We start from the raw sequence: 22,750 nt of genomic DNA on the forward strand, positions 1-22,750 counted from the left end.
TAAATGCTCATGGTCAGAGTTACTGTTACTGACTTCTGGAGCCTTGTAGGATCAAGGTAAGGTTACAAGTTATGCAGATTACCCTTCAGTTCTTGGGCCATGAGATGGAACTAATTAGAAAGAAAGCAAGAAAAGTTGAAGAAAGGAATACAACAAAATGAAGGTCTAATAAAGGAAACTAAATGGAGGAAAATATAAGCTTGGAGAAATGAAGAATGGGTAGCAGAGGCTATGTTAGGCCAATTAAAAAAGAGAGAGAGGGGCGCCTGGGTGGCTCAGTGGGTTAAGCCACTGCCTTTGGCTCAGGTCATGATCTCAGGGTCCTGGGATCAAGTCCCGCATCGGGCTCTCTGCTCAGCAGGGAGCCTGCTTTCTTCTCTCTCTCTCTCTCTGCCTGCCTCTCAGTGTACTTGTAATTTCTCTCTGTCAAATAAATAAATAAAATCTTTAAAAATAAAATAAAATAAAATAAAAAAATAAAAAATAAAAAAGAGAGAGAGAGAATCCTCTGGAAAAGGAGGAGAAAGTCAAGTTCTGTATCCAAATTCTTACAGAAATCACTTTAAACAACCATTCACAATATACCACTGAATAGTTCATGAAGCCAAGAGTTGGGTTTTATTCCTCACATTATGTAGTTTAGTGCTGGCTCCATAAGACATATGCAGTAAATGGTAATTAAAAGAATGACTGAGGGGCACCTGGGTGGCTCAGTGGGTTACAGCCTCTGCCTTCAGCTCAGGTCATGATCCCGGAGTTCTGGGATCGAACCCTGCATCGGGCTCTCTGCTCTTTGAGGAACCTGCTTCCCTCCTCTCTCTCTCTGCCTGCCTCTCTGCTTACTGTTGATCTCTGTCTGTCAAATTAAAAAATAAAATCTTAAAAAAAAAAAAAAGAAAGATTGAGTGAATAGAGAAGATAACCTACAACAGAAAGAATTTAACGAAGCAAATGACTAACCTCTACCATGCAAAATCTATTCCTATCTGTAGAGAACAAAATGGAGTCTCACGTCGTCAAGGAGACGCCTGTGTCAAGCAATGACATAAGCAGCTAAGGTACTGCAGCTAGGAGATGTCCCTGGAACCCACATCAGCTGACTCCCCAGAACTGATAAGGAGCAGAACCAGAGGAGGTCTGCGGGGACCCAAAACTGATTAAATCCATTTAAAAAGGGAAGGATTTGGGCAGCAAACTGTCAGAGTCTTTAGACCTGACCGTTCTATGTCTGACCACTTCAAAAAGGCAACTGCTCCGAAAGATCTACCTGATGGATCTCCAAACAACCAAAATCCTTCCCTGCTTGATCAGAAGCAGCAAGTGCTGAGAACTGACCTCAGATCAAACTGAGGCCTTATCTCAATTGCACGCCCACAGACAGACTTCACATTTGGTTCCTGAATTTCCTTTCCCCTTCTGTTGTCTTCTTTGTTGTGGGGTTTGACTTCTCTCCTCCTCTGTGTGCTATGTAAGGAGCCCGGTTTAATCACATGGTGCAATGTCACTGAGTTTGGAATCCTGAACTTGCTTTAAAATTGTGATTTCACTTTGCTTTCTGACTGGATAAAGCTGACATTGGGGAAAGACACACCTCCCGTGTGCGCCTTCCTAGCGTGCTCCTGGAACTATCCAATATGGGAAATCTCCAAACCCGGAAGAGATGGAAAAGGAAAAAATAATCACTGTGGAAGGGAATTTTGCTTCATTCATTAACTCAAAGAAAAAACGTTTATTGAGGTCCTCAACAGTATCAGTGTCAAATGCTGTGGCTAAGAGTAGCAAAGTGTTGGTATGTGGAAGGCGATCAGGTCACAGCACACCAGCTGGTCTGAACCATCCCCTTGCTTCAAGCTGATGCACTTCTTGCCTGCTAACTACATTTCATTGGTTGGAAGCAGAACTAACCCCCTCTGCTTGAGGTTTCACAGGCCTTGAGGAATAAATAGCCAGACTTTCCCAGAAGCTAAGGTCTGGCCCCATTAAAAACATCTGCCACTGATGCCAGCCAGCCTGTCCAGGGCCATGTTGACATATGATTAACTGTGTGAGCATCAGCTTCTCCTGGCCACAGCCCCCATCATTTCCCAAGCCTTCTGCTTTAAACACACACCCCCGCCCCCTCTTCGCCTAGACTGGGGGGATGGTCTTGGAGATATTAGCCACCATTGAGGCTTCCCGAATAAGCCAACCTGTCACTTGTCTCTCAAGTATGGATATTCACAAGGTGAGCAGCCAAACTGAGATTAGAATCAGTTCTCAGTCTGGTAACAACAGGACCCTCAGGCCCATCAGTTGGCAACTCTTATCTGTACATTAAAAATATAGATCAGTAGTACCAGCCCATTTGTGGTGCTTCTTTTCCTGTTTCTTGGAGAACAGTCACCCAATTTCCTAATGTAGTTTCTTGCATCGTTTGGAATTGTATCAAAAACCCTACAGTTTCTTGCTACTTCCTGATAGCTAAAAGAGGCAATATTTTTATTACTAAATGCTTATTTTGATAGAACATTACATAAGAATTTTTTCTGAATAAATGTGATACTGAATCCTGTAACAATGTTTCATACACAGAGAAGATGCTCAAATTATTATTAATAGTATACTACTCATAAAGTTGCTATGAGAAATAAATGTCAATGCACATAAATAATAAGAACACTGTATATGTACTTAATCAATAGTTAATATTACTGTTACTGTTTTCTAGTGTGATCCAAATAACCCACTGGAGCCAGGAATCATCAAGAGAATCACCTGGTTTTCACTGGAATATTCTATTGCTAAAGCTAGATGAAGTGAACCAGAGAGGAATAATAATACATACAGCCAGGAAATTCTGTTAATCATCTTTCCTAAAGTTAGTGAACAATGCTGAGGAGGGGTCTTCCTTGAGCTAACCCATCGCCCCTTTCCTTGCAATCTCAAAACATTTTAATCAAATTATGTTATAGAGATGAAAAGATTAGCTAAATTTTAAAAATATAATTTAGAACTGGGTAGAAGCTATTTAACACTGCAGACAAACCTTCCCTAAGTGGAGATTTGAACATTCAATAAACAATAGATTTTAAAATCTGCTAACCAAATACTCAAGTTTCAGAAGACTAAATCATATCATAACATTGGTAACTATGATAACTATGTTACGATAGGATTTAGTCTTATCAATCTTTATATTTGTAATTATGACTTTTCAAAAGGTGAGGTTGAGTATTCTTGTATATAGCATTGTACTTAGATAAACTATGCCTACATACTGAAAGGCAGAATTCTCATGTTTTTAGCTTTGGGCCAGACACTTAATTTCTCTGACACTCAGTTACCTACAAACAGGCATTATAATAGTCATTTTCGTGCTTATTTCACAACAATCTTCAGTACAATCAAGTAAAATAATGTAAGTGAAAACCCTTACAAAATGCAAATTGTTCTGCAAATGTATGATTATTTTTATTTTCCTTATCTTGAAATGTTAAAATGCTCATAAATATAAGCACATTAATTACAAATGTTCGTGTAAATACAAAGATGAAAGTTATATGTTTGAGGTTTTTTTTTTAAGATTTTATTTAATTTGACAGACAGAGATCACAAGTAGGCAGAGAGGCAAGCAGAGAGAGAGGAGGAAGCAGGCTCCCTGCTGAGCAGGCAGCCCTGGGACCATGACCCAAGCGGAAGGCAGAGGCTTTAACCCACTGAGCCACCCAGGCGCCCTATGTTTGAGTTTTTAGAAAGGAGCCAGCGAATTATAGTATGTGGTATAAATATATCCCTTTTTGCCTCTATTTATCTCTAATAGTTTTAAATTTGTAAAAAAAAAAAAAAGGCAATGAAAATTATAGAAATTACAGAAAAAGATTCTGAGTATAAAACAGATTACACAAGTTCGAAGATAGGGTCAAGATAAGACTACTGATTCTTAATTACCATCTGAAATTTAATCTCAGAGGAAAATATTAGAAAAACCAAATGACCTTAATTATCTGCATCACTGACCCACCCTGAGAAACTTCAGAAATATGTTGCTACTAAGATCAAGGTGTATCTCAAATCTAATGGTGCTCTGAGTGGGTGAGAGCTATGAGCTATATAGTGGTTTTGTGATTTGTCTTCCATGAAGTAAGTTATTTTTTAAAAAATAAATAAAAATTTTTTTCTAAAATTTTCCAGTTATGAGGAGTAAAACCATTTATCTGGGTAGGATTATCCTTACAGCAGAATATTTTAAAAAGAACTAATAAAAAACACCTACATCAGAATGTTCTGTTAATTTCAGGAACCATTTCTAAACCAATTAACTGATAAATTAGAATACCAGTAGGAAACAAGTCCATCAGGATATCTTTATTTATCTTTGGCTCCAGAAAGACTTTCCTGGTCATCTAACATGATCAGAAGAAAAATAACAGATCAATACACAACTTCTTTGTTTTCCCCCTTAAATATTAAAGACATGAAAGACATTAAGGAATATTTTTATTAATGCTAGTAAACTAGATGAATTTCCCTTTCACACGCTTAGTCAGTGATTCTCAAACATCAATTGTATGCACAAACAACCGAAACAGTGGCTAATAAATGCGTATTTCCAGGCCACAACTAGATCCCAGGTTTTCAGATTTCCAAACAGGCCTCTCTTGAGCATTATACTCTTGTCGTTTCTGGGAGAAATGGGAAACCCAAGCACCTGTATCTGAAGAGCCATAATCTAGACCCACTGGAGGCCTTGAGTGATTCACAAGTGAAACAATGAACACACCCATTCCAATGCCCACGTAAGCATCTAGTGACTCTTCTCTTTTTACCTCCTGGTCCCTTCCTATCCACAAAAACTTTTGCACATCCTGCATCACCCAGGATTCTATAGGGTAAGCAAATAAGCAAGTGAAATGGGAATTGGTTCTACTATCCCTTTTATAGATAACTTTCTAAATAAATACTGCTAACTAAAAGGGATGCCTGGGTGGCTCAGTTGGTTAAGCATCTGTCTTCAGCTCAGATCATGATTCCAGAGTCCTGGGATCCAGCCCCACATTGGGTTCCTTGCTCAGCAGGGAGCCTGCTTCTCCCTCTGTCTGCCACTCCCCCCTGCTTGTTCTCTCTCTGTCTTCCTGACAAATACATAAATTAAATCTTTAAAAAAAATTTAAAAAGTACTGCTAAAGAAGTTTGAGGCAAATAATTTCAAAGTCTACTCTCTGCACAGTTGAAATTTTAGCAAGATACATGCCAATATTCTATGAGACAGAAGTAACAGAATGAGAAACTAACAGAGAGGAAGCCAAGTGATTTACAGATTCCTTGGAAGCTTTTATTTATATTTGGGGTTTCCCCAAGTTTCAAGTTGAGTGCTTTAAGATTTTATAACTTAAAACTGGAAGAAAAACCTGTTTTTTCAATTATAGTTCCTTTCTGCAATAAGATTGTGCATTGAAACCTTAATCAAATATCTAAGATATCACTCCTCATTTTTTTCCTCCCTGAGAGAAATTGCCTAATTACAGTTATATCCAGTTAAGTTTGCTGCTTACTTTCTAAGGGATATAGAAAATACACAAAGATCCAGAGAAGAGTCACATCTGGTCCCCTAACCATAGGAGTAACTGAATGGTAACTTCTGTTTTTCGTTCCTGGGGCTTCTCTGCTACTGCATTGCAGGAAGCCTACTCAGTCACCCTAAGGCACATGCCTAAGACATTTGCCACTCCTTACGACATACCTATCCATTAGCAAGCAGCAAGCATCCAAGTTACCTCTCTATATAATGCTATGTATGTTCATCGTATCACTCCAAGGGATGCTCTTTACACATGAAGTGAATGGGGCCTCCTAAAATAGTGCATCTGGCACTATCCAAGGTGGGCGCTCTGTTAACTTAGGTTTCATCCTGGAGAAATCAGAGAACGGTCCGTGACAGTGATGGCAATGATGACGATGAAACTAATGATGGTGGTCAAAATTGGTGACTTTGCCCACATTATAAAGAAAGAAGTGCCAGCTAGAAAAAAATGATTAAATATCAGACTTTAAGGAGTCTCTGCTAGTAAGCACTACTATTGTCTTAAAGCAAAGGGTAAATGGTGTAGTGGTAAATTATTAGGAAATGAGAGTTTTATTGGATTTTTTCTTAAGAAAAGGGGTGATGGAATTATGCATAGAAAAATATGCAAGTAGGAGCACCTGGGTGGCTCAGTCGGTTAAGCATCTACCTTCTGCTCAGGTCATGATCTCAGTTCCAGAATTGAGCCATAGTTGGGGCTCCCCACTCAGTGGGTAGTCTGCTTCTCCCTCTCTCTCTCTCTCCCTCTGCCTCTCCCCCTGTTCATGTTCACTCGCTCTCTCTCCAAATAAATAAACAAGATCTTAAAAAAAAAAAAAAGGAAAATATACAAGTAAACTACTGTTAACTAATCTAGTACTAAGATTTTATTTTGGAATTTCCTTTATCTCCTATGGGTGGATTTCTAGCTCTACTAGGACAAAGCCATAGAGAGGAAAAGTTGTGGGGTTTTTGTGTGTGTATGTGTGTTGTTGTTTTTTTTTTAGGATTTGAAAATTTAAAGTATTTATGCATAAATCATCATTTTTGGGGGCGATCTGAACAAATTAAAATTAAAATTCTAAAATTGGTGCAGCACTTTTGTAAAACCCTCCAGATCATAAAGCAATTCAAATCATGATTCAACTAAAAACTAAATTAATCAAAATAAATGCAAACATTTTTTAAACTTTATTTTTATAGAGTCTTGGTCTACACCTTGGCAATAATAATTTCTGCAGTGGGTAAAACACAGCCACCACCAAGATGATTTCAATGTAATAGTCACATCTCTAGAAATCTATACAAGATTTTTTCCAACCTAGTCAAACATAGTTATCAGTTCCCCACCTTCAGCCTTAATCAGTGAAATCTTTCATGGGTAAATTCTGAGTATGAAAAGAACCTTTGATCTTAACTGTTTTTACCCTTTGATTTCTTTTTTTAAAATCCTGGTGTTATGATCTTTCCAAATACTTCCCTCAAAATGAAAAATAATCAAATACCTTTGGTTAAAATCCTTTCTCCCTACCACTACTGCATCCTTTTATAATGCAGAGGCAATGAATAATTCATCAAGGATATTTTATTTAAATGTTGAGAATCATAGAAAATGGTATTACAATGAAAAATATTGGTCTGCTACCTTAATGATAGTGATTATGATTTCTATTCCTGAAAAAATGATGCCTGTTTTCAACCAAAAATCATTTACCAGTGCTTCCGGGCAATTTCAAAAATTTGTCTAAACATTAGATCATTGCCAAAGGCCCCAGGACCTGAATAATACATTCCTACATTACTGTGCAGAATCTATCACATATTAAAGGCTAATGTTTTTTAGTATAAAACCTGGCTCTCACTCCATATATATTACAGAGGAATAACTTCTTCAAGTGCCACTCTAGAGTTCTTGTGGGCAAATGAATGAAGAAATCCACCTCAGAAAAAACCTGCAACTTCCAGAGCAGTCGGAGAAAGTTCAAGTTCGTCTTTACAACTTCCTATCATTCCAACTTAACCCAGTGCGGCTGAATGCGGCACTCCAACTTCTCTGTTTTAAAATCTATACAGGAGATGATAAATGCTGATCTGCCATCTTGAGGAAGATAAACCAGAAATTAACTGCCAAACTGTGCTCAGATGTTTTGAACATTATAGTCTGTCTCCCCCCCCCCCCCCACCCCTTGGCTAAGAAACAGATGCATTGTTCCAGCCATGGCACACTGGAAGAAAAAGACCACTTAAATGTTAGAAATTTGGCTTTGAGAATCCATCTAATTTGCTAAGCATAATAACCCTATTTTTAACCCATGGCTGTTGAGACAATGGGGGAGTGACTCATGAAGTATGTAGGAATCATGTATAAGAGGGGCTTGCTTTCAACTGGAGGGCAGAGGTACTGAGAGGGTGAGTTAAGAACAAAGCCCAGGGGGAGCAAAGTGCACGGACTTACCTGCAGTACTTTGGCCAAATTGTTAAATAGAGCTTGTCCGGCACTCACTTTGTATTTGACGCCTCTGACTGTGCCATTTTTGCTTAAAATGTTGACTCTTCTTGTTCCAAAACCCTTCTCGCTGGCAGCCCTTGCTAACGCCAGCAAGTTATCCTGGTCGTCCTCGCACTCATCGCTTTCCGATCCCATGTGGCCATTTTGCTGTCCATCGGACTCACTCCGTCCATCTATCCCGCAGATGCTGGCACATTCGGAATCCAGAGAGCCCGAAGGCTGCCCGTCTTCATACACCTCCTTCAGCACCCGCCCGCTGTGAGATGACGCGATCCGAAACCGGACTTTCCGTGGCCTGTCACTTTCTGGCTTTATGTCCCTTTTGAGCATGATCACTTCCACCCACACACACTGTTCACATAATTCTGGATCCCTCGTGTTTTCACGAGTCCACTTGCCACATAGCAATATCAGAGCTTCATTCTCCCGACAGCAGCACCCATACGAAACTAACATCGAAAGGAAAGAGGAGTCCTAAGACTTACAGTGCATCTCTATTAATAATGAATGTCTCTGTGTGTGCTATGGTTACCTTTAAACTAAAACCTGCAAATGATCCCAGCCTTTAAATATTAAATAGCTATGGGGGACTCTTTAACAGGACAAGTGCAAGAAAGCGGCGTGCGATGAAACAAAAAATAAGTGTGGGGCAAGGAAATGAAAGACTCCAACTTTGAAGCCAGCGATGAGTGTTGAAAAGGATGTTAGCAGACAAGGATCTCTACAATTCACTGTCAAGGGTGAAGGCCAGGGATAAAATGTGGAATCTAATGTTTAGGCTGGGACGAGTCATAGCCTTCCCACAGGGGATATATCATTTGTTCTTTTCCCTGTTAGCACAGGATCATTAAAATGGGCAGCGGACTACATGCCAACATGGAGCTTTGAATAGTAGTTCTTTAATCATCTATTAGACTTCCTCAGTATTGTATAAGATGCATTTTCAACCCATGTCTTCTTGCACAAGTGTTTTTGCCAAAGAATAACTTTTTAACAAACTATGAAAAGAGAGAACATCTATCTTGTTACTTTTCCTTGTTACTTTTGGCTAGCAGCAAGCAAACATACTCTCAGACAGAGGGAAAGGTTTTGGAAGGAAATTTAATGAAACGATCGGGGAAGAATGGAAGATCCTCCAAGCCAGACAGATCAGGCAAAGCAGTCCATGTGATCTGTCTTAATAAATATTATATCCAAATCACCCATGCATACAGAAGCAGCCTCCTAACACTGTGCTCGTGGATTTGCTGACACTTGGACGAGTGACTGAACAATCTCTTAAGATACAAGACCATATTAAAATGTACACTATGGGGAGTGCCCCAACCTGTCAACCTCTAGAGTGAGGACACACAGCTGGCCCTCATACTGCACTTCAAGCTTTTTTAATGTTTATAGTTTTATCTTATATAATCTTAACTTATACTTATTTTAGAAAATTCAGAATAGCACAGTACTGAAAATAAAAGTCAAACCAAAAAAGAAAAGTAAAAAATAACCTCACTAGAGATGTTAATAATTTTGTGAAATATTGGGGGCGCCTGGATGGCTCAGTGGGTTAAGCCTCTGCCTTCAGCTCAGGTCATGATCTCAGGGACCTGGGATCGAGCCCCACATCGGGCTCTCTGCTCAGCAGGGAGCCTGCTTCCCTTCCTCTCTCTGCCTGCCTCTCTGCTTACTTGTGATCTTACTGTGCTTACTGTCAAATAAATAAATAAAGTCTTAAAAAATAATAATTTTGTGGGTATGAAGATGAGATGCTCTGATGGTCACAAAACTATATTGCCCAGCCTCTTGCAATTTAAAGGGAGAAGGAACAAGTGCCTAGCTTTTGCTGATGGGAAGTGAGCAAAAGTAATGCATCATTTGTGGACCGAGGCAGTTAGGAGAAAGAGTCCCCTGCCCATGCCCTCTCTCTTCCTCCCCCATCTGCTAGCTGGAATGACCCCAGGAGTCCTGAAGCCATTTACTGAGCTTGTCAGAGTCACAAATTCACACCCGCCACTGAACTATGTTATAAGCATAAAATAAGCCTTTAAGTCAAGGTTGAAATTTAAGGGCTGTTTGTCAGTGCTCCCATATATAAAATTATACCATATTTAACAACTTGCTTTTTTCATTCACCATTATATAGCGAGTCATTTCCTATATCTTTATTTTGAAAAACATGAATTTAATGTGTGTATTAAATCCCTTCCAATAGTTGTACAATATTTTCTTTCTCTTTCTGGATGGCTAGATGTTTAAATTATTTAAAATATTCAGTAAAATAATGCTGCATTGAATGTTCTTGTTCAAAAATCAGTGTAGATATATCTAAGCAGTTCTTTAGTGTCAATTCCTTTGGGTAAAATTGATGAGGTAAGAATATTTTTTAATGCCAAGCTTTTGACATAAATTGCCAATTACAGATAAGAAAAGTTGTATAATTTACACTTCACCTAGTATATGAGTTCTTACTTTACTGCACTCTCACCAGTGCCAATAGTGCATATTACCAATTTTCAATAATGTTTATTTTGTCAAGTTGAAAAGCAGTATTTCAGTAATGTTATAATTTCCCAACTCAGTCCTGTTGATGACTTTCATTCTGAATATTTTCTTCATATAGAACTCTCACTGAAGAAAAAGGTGGGAGAAAAATAGAAATCTCTACTTCATGGCCAATTGAATTAGGAATCAAATATTAGAGAATTCTATATAATCCCGAAAAAGAGGAAGTGGGGGTAGGAAGAGAGAGAGAAAGAGCTAGCACTATATCAACTATTTCTAAGTGACAGTATTAAGAGGATTTAACTTGACAAAGTAAAGAGTGTACAGTCAAAGGACATAACAAGAGAACATAAGTGAGGAAATACTTATTGGGGAAGAAGAGAAAAAATAATTCATTTTTACAGCCAAATGTTAAGATCTTTAAAATACATCAAAGTGAGTGGCGAGGGCATGAATATTAGCCTAATCAAGAAAAAAATCAAAATTCTTTGATCGTCCCAATTATTTTTTGCCCTGGACTCCTTATAAATCTACTCCTGTTCCCTTTTGCTAGATGTTTGGTTTGGACAGAGTGCTACAGCATGAGAAGAATTTTGAAGTCAAAAAGCCTAGGTTCAAATTCCAACATACCTCGGTGAGAATGTTCTTTCCATCACCCAAATCTTCAATTTTCCCCTTAGTAGAATGGAGATAACAATATCTGCCTTAGTGAGTCATGCTTACAGAGTATCTGCAACATATTACTTAATGTGTTTGTGATGATGTCTATATATATTATGTGTCCTCTGGATGGAAACAATGAATTTTAGCCTGAATAAGGCAAGACAAGGACTACACAAGATTGCAATCAATAAATACACTCAAAGGATAGAAAAATTTCAATAGAATGATTAAAAAGTTTGTGATATTTTAAATATATATGTTAAAAATATAGTGTGCATATATGTACCTATACACATGTGTATGTATGCATATCTATTATTTATATACTTATATACTATCTTAAAATGAGACTAGTTGAGAGTCATCTCTCTTTCAAGGATGAACTGAAAGTCCGGTAAACTGGAAACCGGCCTGCCACAAGTGTAAGGAGGTATCTGCTGCGGTGAGAATACATTTTAATAATTGCAATTCACACACTTATCTTAGACTGATAAAAAAAAAAAATAAGCTCTTTTCAGCAGGTAACTTAGCAATTATTCTTTCATTCGGGCAATGATTCCACAAGTAGCTACTGCATGCCACCCATGGATAAGACACAGCTAGCCACTATGGCAAATATAAAGATATGTAAAATTGTGCCCATGCCTTCCATTGGTAACGTTGCTGAAAGAAAATAGCTGGAGTTCAATGCAGTGTATCCTAAGCTAATATAAAATCCCACTTCCGTGAAATAACCAAGTCAACAGTCCTTTCCAGCAGAAGACATCAACAACATTCTCAACACTTTCCGCTCTCATTCTGCTTACTATTTGCTCCCAGCTGCTTGATGTTAATACAGCAACTTCTAACTACTCCATTTGCCACCTTTTCCTCGAATCAGTTTATTATTCCCTACATTTTACTCACTCTGCCAGGTTAGCCGCCTCCCTTCAGAAAGAAGTTCCTTCTTCTCTTCCTCCAGATGTACTCTTTCAATCATTTATTCGTTTTAACAATATTTATCAAGCACCTAAAAAATACCAGAGAGTTGTTAGATCTATACAGGTGAACACAACAGGCATGTTCCCTGCCTTTGGAAGTAAATGGGGGAGGGGGGGATGGGTAAGCCCGGTGGTGGGTATTAAGGGGGGCACGTATTGCATGGAGCACTGGGTGTGGTGCATAAACAATGAATCTTGGAACACTAAATATATATATATATATATATTTATATTTATATATTATTATATATTTAAGTATATATTTAATATATTTATTATATATATATATATATATATTTTTTTTTTTTTTTAAGTAGATAACATGGGGCGCCTGGGTGGTTCAGTGGGTTAAAGCCTGTGCCTTTGGCTTCGGCTCAGGTCATGATCCCAGGGTCCCGGGATTGAGCCCCACATTGGGCTCTCTGCTCGGCAGGGAGCCTGCTTCCCCCCCATCTCTCTCTCTCTCTCTGCTTCCCTCTCTGCCTACTTGTGATCTCTGTCTGTCAAATAAATAAATAAATAAAATCTTTTTTTAAAAAGTAGATAACTACAATAAACAAATAAAGGTATAATAACATTATAATAAGTGTTGCAGAGAAAAAGAGGTGGCTATAACAAGAAATGATAAAAGAAGGGAGCCTACTTTACACGAAATAGTCTCAGACAGCCTCTCTGAAAAAGAGACATTAAATGAGGATCTACCAACAATGGAAGAGATCCACCTTGTAAAGGTTCGAGGTGCGCAGGAGCAGTTGGAGGCAGTTCCTCAGCTGTGGTAACGTAAGGCCCTGGGGCCGAATATTAGCAGGTTTGTTCAAAGAACTAAATAAAGGCAGAGTAGCTGAAGACAACTGTGACTCCTACTCTGCAAAGCCTTTCTGAAAAGGGCCAACTAACTAACTAACTAAGCTAACTAACAAGACCTTTCCTTCTTAACCCAATTCCTTAATTTATGCAGTCCCCTCAAAACATGAAACAAAAACTTGTAAACCATATTACCAATGTAGAAATATTTCAGACACTCATAAATTCAACACCAATGGTCATCTGTTTGTTTAAAATAGTAAATTATAAACTCTAGAAGCTAAATAGAGGGCAGAACATTGCATGAGCCAAACTAGAACTACTTTGGAATATATTATTAATGATCAATTCAAAGGAAAAAAAAATTTCCTTGCTCAATTCCCAGTAGAAATGATAACCCAGCAGCTAGAACTAGACCTGGGTATTTCTTGTTGGTGTCAATTTTTTAAACAGAATATCTAATTATTTCCTTATTTGTAGAAAAAACAGGACATCAAAATTTAATTATTATTTTACTCATCCTATCTCCAAATATTGCCCCACATACTATGAGACACATACTATCCTGTGTCTGATTAGCATTGCATGGTGAGAAGTAATTTTAACTATATCCCTGATATATCTGATATGATAACCAGAACATAATTTTTAAAAATCTCTTGAATCATAGTAAATATATACAACATGTCTGCATTTGCTGCTATTTTATAACTATCACATTCACTATTTTGTTTTTTGGTATTAAAAACAGTAAAACTTGGTCATTGAAGTAAAGCAAAACTCTGCCTGTCATTAACGAAGTAATCGCCTTTTCTCCAGCAACACTTGTCAACCGAGAAGTAATAAGCCATGACTCACTCCCCAAGTGCTGTTCTCAGAACTCCTGGGTGGATGGAGAGAACCTATCAATTTTTATTTTCTAACTACGCTGGTGACTGGAAGGGAAAAGTGATTCACTAACCATGAGTGAAATAGGGAAAATAAACTGTCCCTGAAACTTTTCAGCATATGGAATATTGAGCCCTTCTTAACGCTTCTTAACATGACTTTAAAAATCAAAATTCACAGTTCAATTATTAATTTGAAGTGGAGAGAACTTCTAGCTAGAAAAGAAACTAAGTGCATTAAAGAAAGTATTCTTTAAAAGCAGGACTATTTTCTTATTACACAACAAGAGAGATGGAGGATTTCTGAATTTATATATTAGTTATGAACGGGAGCTAGGGGTCCATAAAATGGACCCATAGGGGTTTGAATCTTGGATCAGCCAACCTCTGAATGACCTTGAATCTCAGTTTCCTGATCTGTCAAGTAGTTCCTACTGCATAGAATATTTGGAAAAATTAAGTAGAATGATATATATGAAGTGTTTAGCATAGTGCTCAACAAATGATAGCCATAAATTCTTATCTGTTTCTTAAACAAGCTAATAGCCAGTACATACTGTTTGGAGGACAGTAAGAAGAATGGAGCCAGGAGAGCATAATTAACTGACAGGGGGTCAAGGCAATCCCATTCTGTTTCTGGCCTGATTCTAGAGCTTCAAGGCTCAATCAGTCTGTCCTCACCAAGGTCCTGGAGAAGGGCTCCGGGTACCAAAGCCTTGTTCACTCTTTACATCTCTGGACTGAGAGTTTACCATATATTAAGTGGATAGTGGGGGCAGGAGGTTTCGGTGCTAGCTTACATCTCTCACTATGGACCCTGAGCAGGCATAGCTGTCTCAGCATCCTGGGCCGCTCAGCTCGGGATTCCACATGCACCCCAGGATTTCCTTCCATTGGACAATTATATAAAGTCTCTAAAATTAACATAACCACAGAAGAAAGAAGATCAATAAAGAGTCCCCAGAGAAACTACTTCCCACTTTTATAGTTTAATTTTCATCTTGGATTCACCACTATATCTTGTAGAGTGTTTTGCAAATAAACAGGGCTCGGAGAACCATTTGCTGAATTGAAATGAGCTAAGTTAGATTTTAATGTCAGAACAAAGTGACCTCACATGTTAGGAGAGAGGTAAATAACAACTGACATGATTACTTCCGTCTCTTTCTGTCCTGCTTCCAGTTCATATGTGAGGTGGGAAATAATGGCTATTCACTTTTGAGGCAAAATAGCTGAGGCATATAATGTTGTTGGTGTCATTAAAGGCACCTTCTATACTACATTACACATTATTGGATGCTAGAGATTAAATAGTGTATTCTGCCTATAGAAGCCAAGTCCCACTTAGCACCAAGGAACCTTATATCAGGTCAACCTTCATTCTCAAGCATGAAACTCCTTATTCCTCTTGAATAAGGAAACTCCTTATTCCTCTTGAATAAGGAGTTTCTTGTGTATTCTGTGACTAAGATTCTTCAAACATGGAGGGCAAATAATCTCTTTTACATTCTTCTTCAATCAGACTGTCACTATGGAAAATGTCTATAAATATGTCTTACGGTAGAAAGATTATTAAACTAACTACATTGTACTATTACTCCAAGATACTGGTGTACGGATTCAACATTCTTAATTCCTAATAAAGATATAATCAATGGATTAAATTGTGCATACGTTTATCCTACACACAGGAAGTTTACTTCTCTTCTGCTTGGAACCATCCAAGGGAAATCCAATTACTTTGGGATGGAGAGAAGTTTGGACAAAATGAATAAACACAGCACTCAAGAATAAAGAGTAATCAGAAAGGATGAATACCCAACTTTTGCATCAACACGAATGGGACAGGAGGAGATGAAGCTGAGTGAAATAAGTTAAGCAGAGAAAGTGAATTGTCATATGGTTTCACCAACTTGTGGAACATAAGGAAGAACACAGAGGTCATTAGGAGAAGGAAAGGAAAAGTAAGGGGGGGAATCAGAGGGGGAGAGGAACCATGAGAAATTGCTGACTCTGAGTAATAAACTGAGGGTTTTAGAGGGAAGGGGACTGGGGGGTGAGCCTGGTAACGGTATTAAAGTGGGCACGTATTGCATGGAGCACTGGGTGTTCTATGTAAACAATGAATCTTGGAACACTGCCCCAAAACCTAATGATGTCCTGTATGGTGACTAACATAATACAATTGAAAAAAAAAAAAAAAGAATATAGAGTAATGAACAAAGCATTAAAAATACTACATCAGATCCAGAGTTACTTGAGGGATCCTACTAAGTATCATTAAGACCAGATTTCATCCCCGAGATTTTCCCAGAATCAGGATAGAAAAAGACAACAGGGAAATTGAGTCACAGACTTAGAAACATCAACCTAGAAAACTAAAAGCGGCTTTCCAAATCAGCAGTGGATTTCTACAGAATGTCAGTGCTGAATGTGATAGTAGAGGAATGTGAATCCCGAGAGTGGCAATTTATTTTTTCTATGAGAATATGCCTGCAGAATGTGTAAAAGATTCTTACAAATTTTTCAATGTATTGAGGAAAAATAGCAATGTTCTCAGAATCTACCCTGCTGATAAATTTTTCTCAGTTGTTATTTTTTAAATTGATGAAAGAGATAAAATGTCAAAAGAAACCTACAAAGCTGACGGGAAAATATATGTGAAAGAAATCCTTATCCTGAGACACACTTCCTGTCTTACTCTTGTCGCTGATGTTTTTTAAGTCACTGAAAATTTGACATGTTATATCTTTTACCAATAAATGCCATAAATTTATCACAAATTATATTTCATAATCATGTTGCTTTTTTTCTTCCAAAAAGCATGAGGCCAAAATGGAGCCCTGGGACAACCTAATTCTATTATCTTACCACCGTTGCCAGGGTAACAGGGGACTGTTGTTTCTACTGTCTGAGATGAAGGTTAAAACTGGCAAGAAGAAGAAAAACAGGGAGCCCAGACAGAAGGAAAATTAAAAAAAAAAAAAAAAAAAAACCAGACTGGGTTCACTCAGAGATCTAGAGATGTTTTTGTTTTCTTTGTGGGATTGTAGTTCCAAGTCCACAGATAAACTAGAAAGTTTCTTAAGAGCACGAAAGTGGTCCCCAAATGACCAGGAAAACTTCCCCTGAAGAGAAAGCATGATGCGATGTGGATGATGACTCTGGGCTGGGAAGTCACCACACCTCAGAGAGCAGAGAGTTCAGTCAAATCTGTCAAAGTATCAATTACACATTGAAAAGGGGACCTTTTGCTGGTATGTCTTTTTGCATCGCCTTTTGCAAATGAGTTAATGCCGTTTCCAAAGCTTTTGCATATATAAACTTGGAACCCTAAAATAATCTGACTGAGTTGGCTTTGATCTGCTCTGTTTGCAAATAGAAGCTTTTTCAAGTATGAATATATAGGTCATATTAGAGACTAAATAAAAATTCATTAATCATTTATATTGACTGCCTATTATTAACTCCTGAAGCTGGAAGTCTCTGTGAAGAGTCAATGGACTCTGGGGAAAAGCCTTGATGCTTTGAGACCCAGGAAATAAACTAGGATGAGGAGTTGAGAAAAGTATGGTCCCCACTTTTGTATGAAAACTGCTACATCTCTGACAGCTTGAAGATTAACAATCCCTGGGACCGTTAGAAGGTGACACCCCTGGCATGGACACTGGGGCTTCACAAGGGGTGGGGAGCAGCTGGTGACATCTGGGAGGCTTAGCTAGGCAGCTTCAGGGCCATTGATAAGCATAAGCCAAAGGGGGAACACCTGCCACAGTTTTCCATCTGAGATTCACTGAGCCCCCTTTCCTGAAATAATTCTGGAGGTTTTTGGAGCAAGGGACACCAAGGTCCAGCCTTCCATCTGCTGGAGGCTCTGTAATTGAGGGACCATCTATTTTCTCCGGCTGTGGAAGCCTGCATCTTATGGGCAGCAGTGCCTAAGTGTGAAAGGTTCGACCCAGAGCCCGATTCGGGTAGTTCAAGATCAGATCTGGGCATCTTCACATTGCCAAGGATTTACCATGGGGCTACGTCAGTTTTAAGAGGTGTATTTTCTCATGTGTTAGCGTCTCCGAAATTGGTGGGCATCTGACCCTCACATAGATCCGCAATGGTCATGATGTAACTGCCTGCACATTAAAACTTAGAGACCGGTTTCCCAGACTCAGGAGAAAATCCAAGACAACAGCAAAGCACACTTTTAACAAATACTCCATCACCAGTGCTTTTGATCACAGGAAGGACTGACTGCCTTGTGCAAAACATCCCACACATCAATGACTCTGAAAGGAAAAGTGATTAATAAGACTCAAACTCAGAGTGCTTGGGACTATCCTAATTAATTTATTTCACATTTCTTTGCCTTTATAGGTATGCTCAAGAGCGATATATAAGAACAATCTCTATATAAATACATCTAGAAGAGCTTTTTCCATATGTTTAAAAATTTCAAGCCATAATAATATATTGTGCCATGATTAAATTAGCGAGGCTTTTTTTTTTTTTCCCTTTCTCAGGGGTTCATAAAATAAGGATGCATGTTGTAGCTGATAGCATCTTAGATTCGATGAAATATGGGCATATGCTACAATTTTCATATACATGTAACTTTTATTTAATGCTGTGCCACATCCAGAGGGACAGGCAAGAAACAACTTCATTCCCAGAAGTGATGCATTCTTACCAGGGGTCTGGAGTACACTGGGAGCCAGAGGATGGGCTATTAATTTGTTTGCTATCTGCATGAGGTCACCTTTCTGTCCAACAGAGTCAGCCTCAGAGAGGCATCCAACCTGTCTTCCTCCCACTCCCATCTTCCCACTACCCTCCTTCTTTTCTGCCTCTCTGCTCTCTTCTCAAGACTCTAGTTCCTTTTGGTTGTCCCTGTGTGGGGTCAAAGTCACTGAATCTGGCTCCTCTCACCCCTCCATGGAGACAAGCTCCAGTCTTCCAGACATTTCAGAATAGGGCTTCTCTGAAAGCCCCAAGATGTTCTCTTGCCCGTAAGGATTGTATCTCACGGCCTGAATGTAATATGCATTGCAGGTGGAGGGAAGGGGAAGACGGAGGGAATGAACTGGGGAGAAGAGAGAACCCTGCCCGTTGTTACCTTCTTCAACCTCACAACATGCCCGACAACAGGGGATTGCGAAACATTCATTTTACAGAGGGCAAAATGGGGTCTAAATGGTGAGTCGTGCACGAACTGTAACAGGGACATGTAGAATGAGGAGCGGGGGCAGCGCATTGGCTGGGATTTACACTGGGGGGAAACGGTCTTTCGTTTCCCTTAAAATAATAATAAGCAGAGTGTGTGTTAATAACGAGCTCTCATATGTTTACATATGTTTACGACGAATTTATGAGGCCTTATGTACAGGGGATCTAATCTGACTTAAAACAAAGCAGCTATTATTATTATTTCAATTTATTTTTTTAACTTTTTTTCACTGTCAAGTTTTTAATGAACAAACAAGTTAAATACAAACTTTCATATGCAAAATAGATTATTATATAACAGGCAGCCTCTGAGACAAGTACTAAATTTTCTTCCAATTTCAGTGCGGATGGAAAGGGAGGAGGGGGACAAAATTCCTAATGAGTACAAAACTTAATTTTGGCTTTATATATTTACAAAAAAAAAAAAAAACTTTGAGAAAAAACAGCTTTTACATTGAATAATTTTACATGTCTTTTGAAATCAACAGCCCTGGGACGCCTGGGTGGCTCAGTGGGTTGAGCCTCTGCTTCTGCTCGAGTCCTAATATCAGGGTCCTGGGATTAAGCGCAGCATCGCATTGGGCTCTCTGCTCAGCAGGGAGCCTGCTTCTTCCTCTTTCTCCCTGCCTCTTCGCCTACTTGTGATCTCTGTCTGTCAAATAAATAAATAAAATCTTTGAAAAAAAAAAAGAAAAGAAAAGAAATCAACAGCCCAGGCCAGCCCTTACAATTCTGATGTTTATACTCAACCAGATCTGTGATGAAAAGGAAGATTTAGGGTTTAGAGTTACTTTAAATCTAGTTGCAAGAGTAGCCAAGTCACCTCTGTTCCAGAAACAGCGGTCTCTTTAGGATGACCATGACACTCTTTGGAAGATGCTTGGAGAACCCCAGTTCCACTCTTCCAGGCCCCCAAGCCAGTGTTGTCCTGTCAGACCAGACGTCTTCTCCCGGCATCCTCAAGCCTCCAACACAAGATGGCCGGCTTCCAGGTGGCAGTCTCTGCTCCAGCCTTAGAGAAGTTCATTCCTTCCTCCCCTGCCTCCCCTCACCCCCACTGCCCTCCAGATCTTCAGCTGGGAGTGGAGATTGATTAGCATTCTTTTCAAAAATAAAGAGCTCAAACAGGCAATTCAGAGTTAAAGGTCAGCGCAGCAGCAAACAACCACTGCCATCATCTGAGCAAATGAGTGAGTGAACGAACACACGTGAACAAACACACAAAAGACAAATCATAAAGTCCTGCATTTCCCACATTCATAGGAGAAAAAAGTCTTTAAAAAAAGTTATTAATTTTTGTGTTTGTTCTTGTGTGGGTTGAACCGTCCAGGCTCTGAGGAGGCACAGGCTTACACACAGGGTTGCAGGCAGAACCTCCACACGCCACATGAGGACTAGGGTGCGGGAGAAGCCGGCACACACAATACCTGTGAGACAACAGAGGTGATGCAGGGACTTCATGCATGACGTACATGGAGACATCTGTCCTCCCTGTCAGAACCACCAGCAGCTGGAGGGCCTGGGCGGGACCTTCTCACAGCAACTAGTGAGGAAGGATTTCCCACAGTCTTCATCCAGGAGAGGCATCTGATGTGGAGTAAATGTGGTAGGTTTGTCCCTAGAGAGATAATCTGCATATTTACAAGTAAACATCCTGCAATCATTTCCATCCAACTGTTGAGGTATCTCATATGACTTCATGCTGTAGTGGGCCCACTCTAAAAGATTAAAATCAATATTTCTTTTGGTCTTACTTTCAACCCGTTAAATACTAAAGGCAAATCCCAAAGATCCTGTGTCCCATTTGTCCCACAGAATCCAGATACTTAAGACACCTTTTATTAGGTCTATCAGCACTAGGCTCCAATGTACCTTCCTGTTCAAGGAGACTCACTGACCCTTTGGTCCATCTTGTCACTGCTTGGTAATCACCAGATTTTTATTTGGGATAGAAAAGAGTACTGAATGTGCAAAGTGCTGAATACCCTTGTTTTTTGTTTCTTTTCACCAGAAGATTCATGAAAAAATTAATGAGTTCATCATTGAGCCAGTGATAGTTCTTCAAGTTCTGGATATCCCCTCAAGTGACTTAAAATTTGAAACTACTACTTAGGACCTCATCCTGTGGGCCATGACCTAGGGCATTACTGATTTCCCTTTCCATGTCCTCTGTAAGTTCACGATCATGCATCCTTTTATCCCTATCTTTGCCTGAGCAACGCTTTTCTTTTGTCTCAAGTATTGACATTTTCCTCCTGAGTAAGCCATTGCTCCAAATGCCCAAGGCGGGGTGGGGCTAACACCTCTTCACACAGGTCACATTCCAGCTGGTGTCCCCTCCGACCTTCATTTTCAAGTCTGATCCCAACTGTCCTCTCTGTATCAGAAGTTTTCCCCCTTGAACAACATCCCTTCTCACTTCTCATTGAGCACAGAGGTCCCCTTGTTTCAACAACTCTCTGCTGTTTTGGAACACACTGAGTTGCTAAGACTCCATGACTTTGCTCTTCCCCCAGCCTTTGGTCTTTACTGTGTCCATCTGACTTCTTTGAGAACTGTGATTAGTTAGAGTTACAGGAGGAACAGAGTTTCCATGACCACCCTCTTTAAGTCACTCCAATAACCTTTGGCATTTCTCTCTTTCCTCTTTTTGAACACCCTCCTCATCGGTACAGTGGGGACACCTCAGACCCTTGCCACCCTCTTCAGAAATCACCTCCATTACAACCTGTCCTTGAGGCTTCCAGGTTAAGGAACTCTCTGAAGGGCCTTTGCCATGATGATAGCCACCTGGTCTTCTGTTAATATCCCTCTGAGTTCAAAGGAAAACCAAAGGAAGGCAGGACTCTGTGGGGCTGATCTCAGGTTACCATCACTTATTCTATTAGGAGATTTATTACCCAATGTCAGCATGTTGTTCCAGGACCTGCCAGTTCACAAGATGAAGAGTTCGAAAATACCTCTCCTGAAGGGGTCACATTCCATGTTCCCTTACAAGTGGAAGTTACCACAGGTTTTGTGGTCAGCTGGAATGGGAATCCAAATAAGCTGAAACCATTGAAGACACTGGTTTTGACTTGGTGGATGAAATAATCCAATCTTCGTCTTTCGACTGGTATTTCATCAGCATCCACTGCAGAAAACAAAGTGCTGTTCGAGCGCTGCCTCTTTAGGAGGGCCTGGGGAGGGGGCACAGGCCAGTGACAGAAACAGAAAATGGTGCCGAGAATCCTAGCCAGCCATTTGTAAACACCAGGCCCAAGCAGCAGCCGTGGCTATGAGAAGCAAACCCAGAGCTGTTACTGCCACTGCTGCCTCGGCCACCACTGCCAAACTATTATTTCAATTTATAGTTACCCAATTATTATTTTTTTTAAGATTTTATTTATTTATTTGTCAGAGAGAGAAATAGGCAGGCAGAAGGAGAAGTGGCTCCCTGCCGGACAAGCAGGCCCATGCAGGACTCAATCTCATGACCCTGCGATCATGACCTGAGCCAAAGGCAGACTCTTAACTGATTTAGCCACCCAGGTGCCCCTATATATACCCAATTTTTATAGACACTAAAAGAAGGCTATAAAATGTATGCATTTAGCAACATCCAATAAATTTAAAATAATCCAGAAAAAGGAGACATGGGAAAAATAAAGATAGG

General features: G+C 39.5%; 1 protein-coding gene across 9 annotated transcripts in view; it reads right to left on the reverse strand.

The window, feature by feature from the left end:
- GRXCR1 (glutaredoxin and cysteine rich domain containing 1) overlaps positions 1-22,750 on the reverse strand; it is a 223,765-nt gene that overhangs the window by 17,633 nt on the left and 183,382 nt on the right. For 7 of the 9 annotated variants that reach the window (XM_082728785.1, XM_082728783.1, XM_082728784.1 and 4 more), the window contains 2 exons: positions 12,111-12,213; positions 7,995-8,497 (listed from right to left, as the gene is read on the reverse strand). In XM_082728785.1, coding sequence (XP_082584911.1) covers positions 7,995-8,497; positions 12,111-12,183 — 576 coding nt within the window. In that variant the 5' untranslated portion in view covers positions 12,184-12,213. Of the gene's footprint in view, positions 1-7,994; positions 8,498-12,110; positions 12,214-20,522; positions 20,984-22,750 lie in introns of those variants that run through there. The other 2 variants (XM_082728780.1, XM_082728786.1) reach the window with 2 other exon arrangements.

The sequence above is a fragment of the Mustela nivalis genome, assembly GCF_964662115.1.
Source record: "Mustela nivalis genome assembly, chromosome: 4".
Classification (NCBI taxonomy): Eukaryota; Metazoa; Chordata; class Mammalia; order Carnivora; family Mustelidae; genus Mustela; species Mustela nivalis.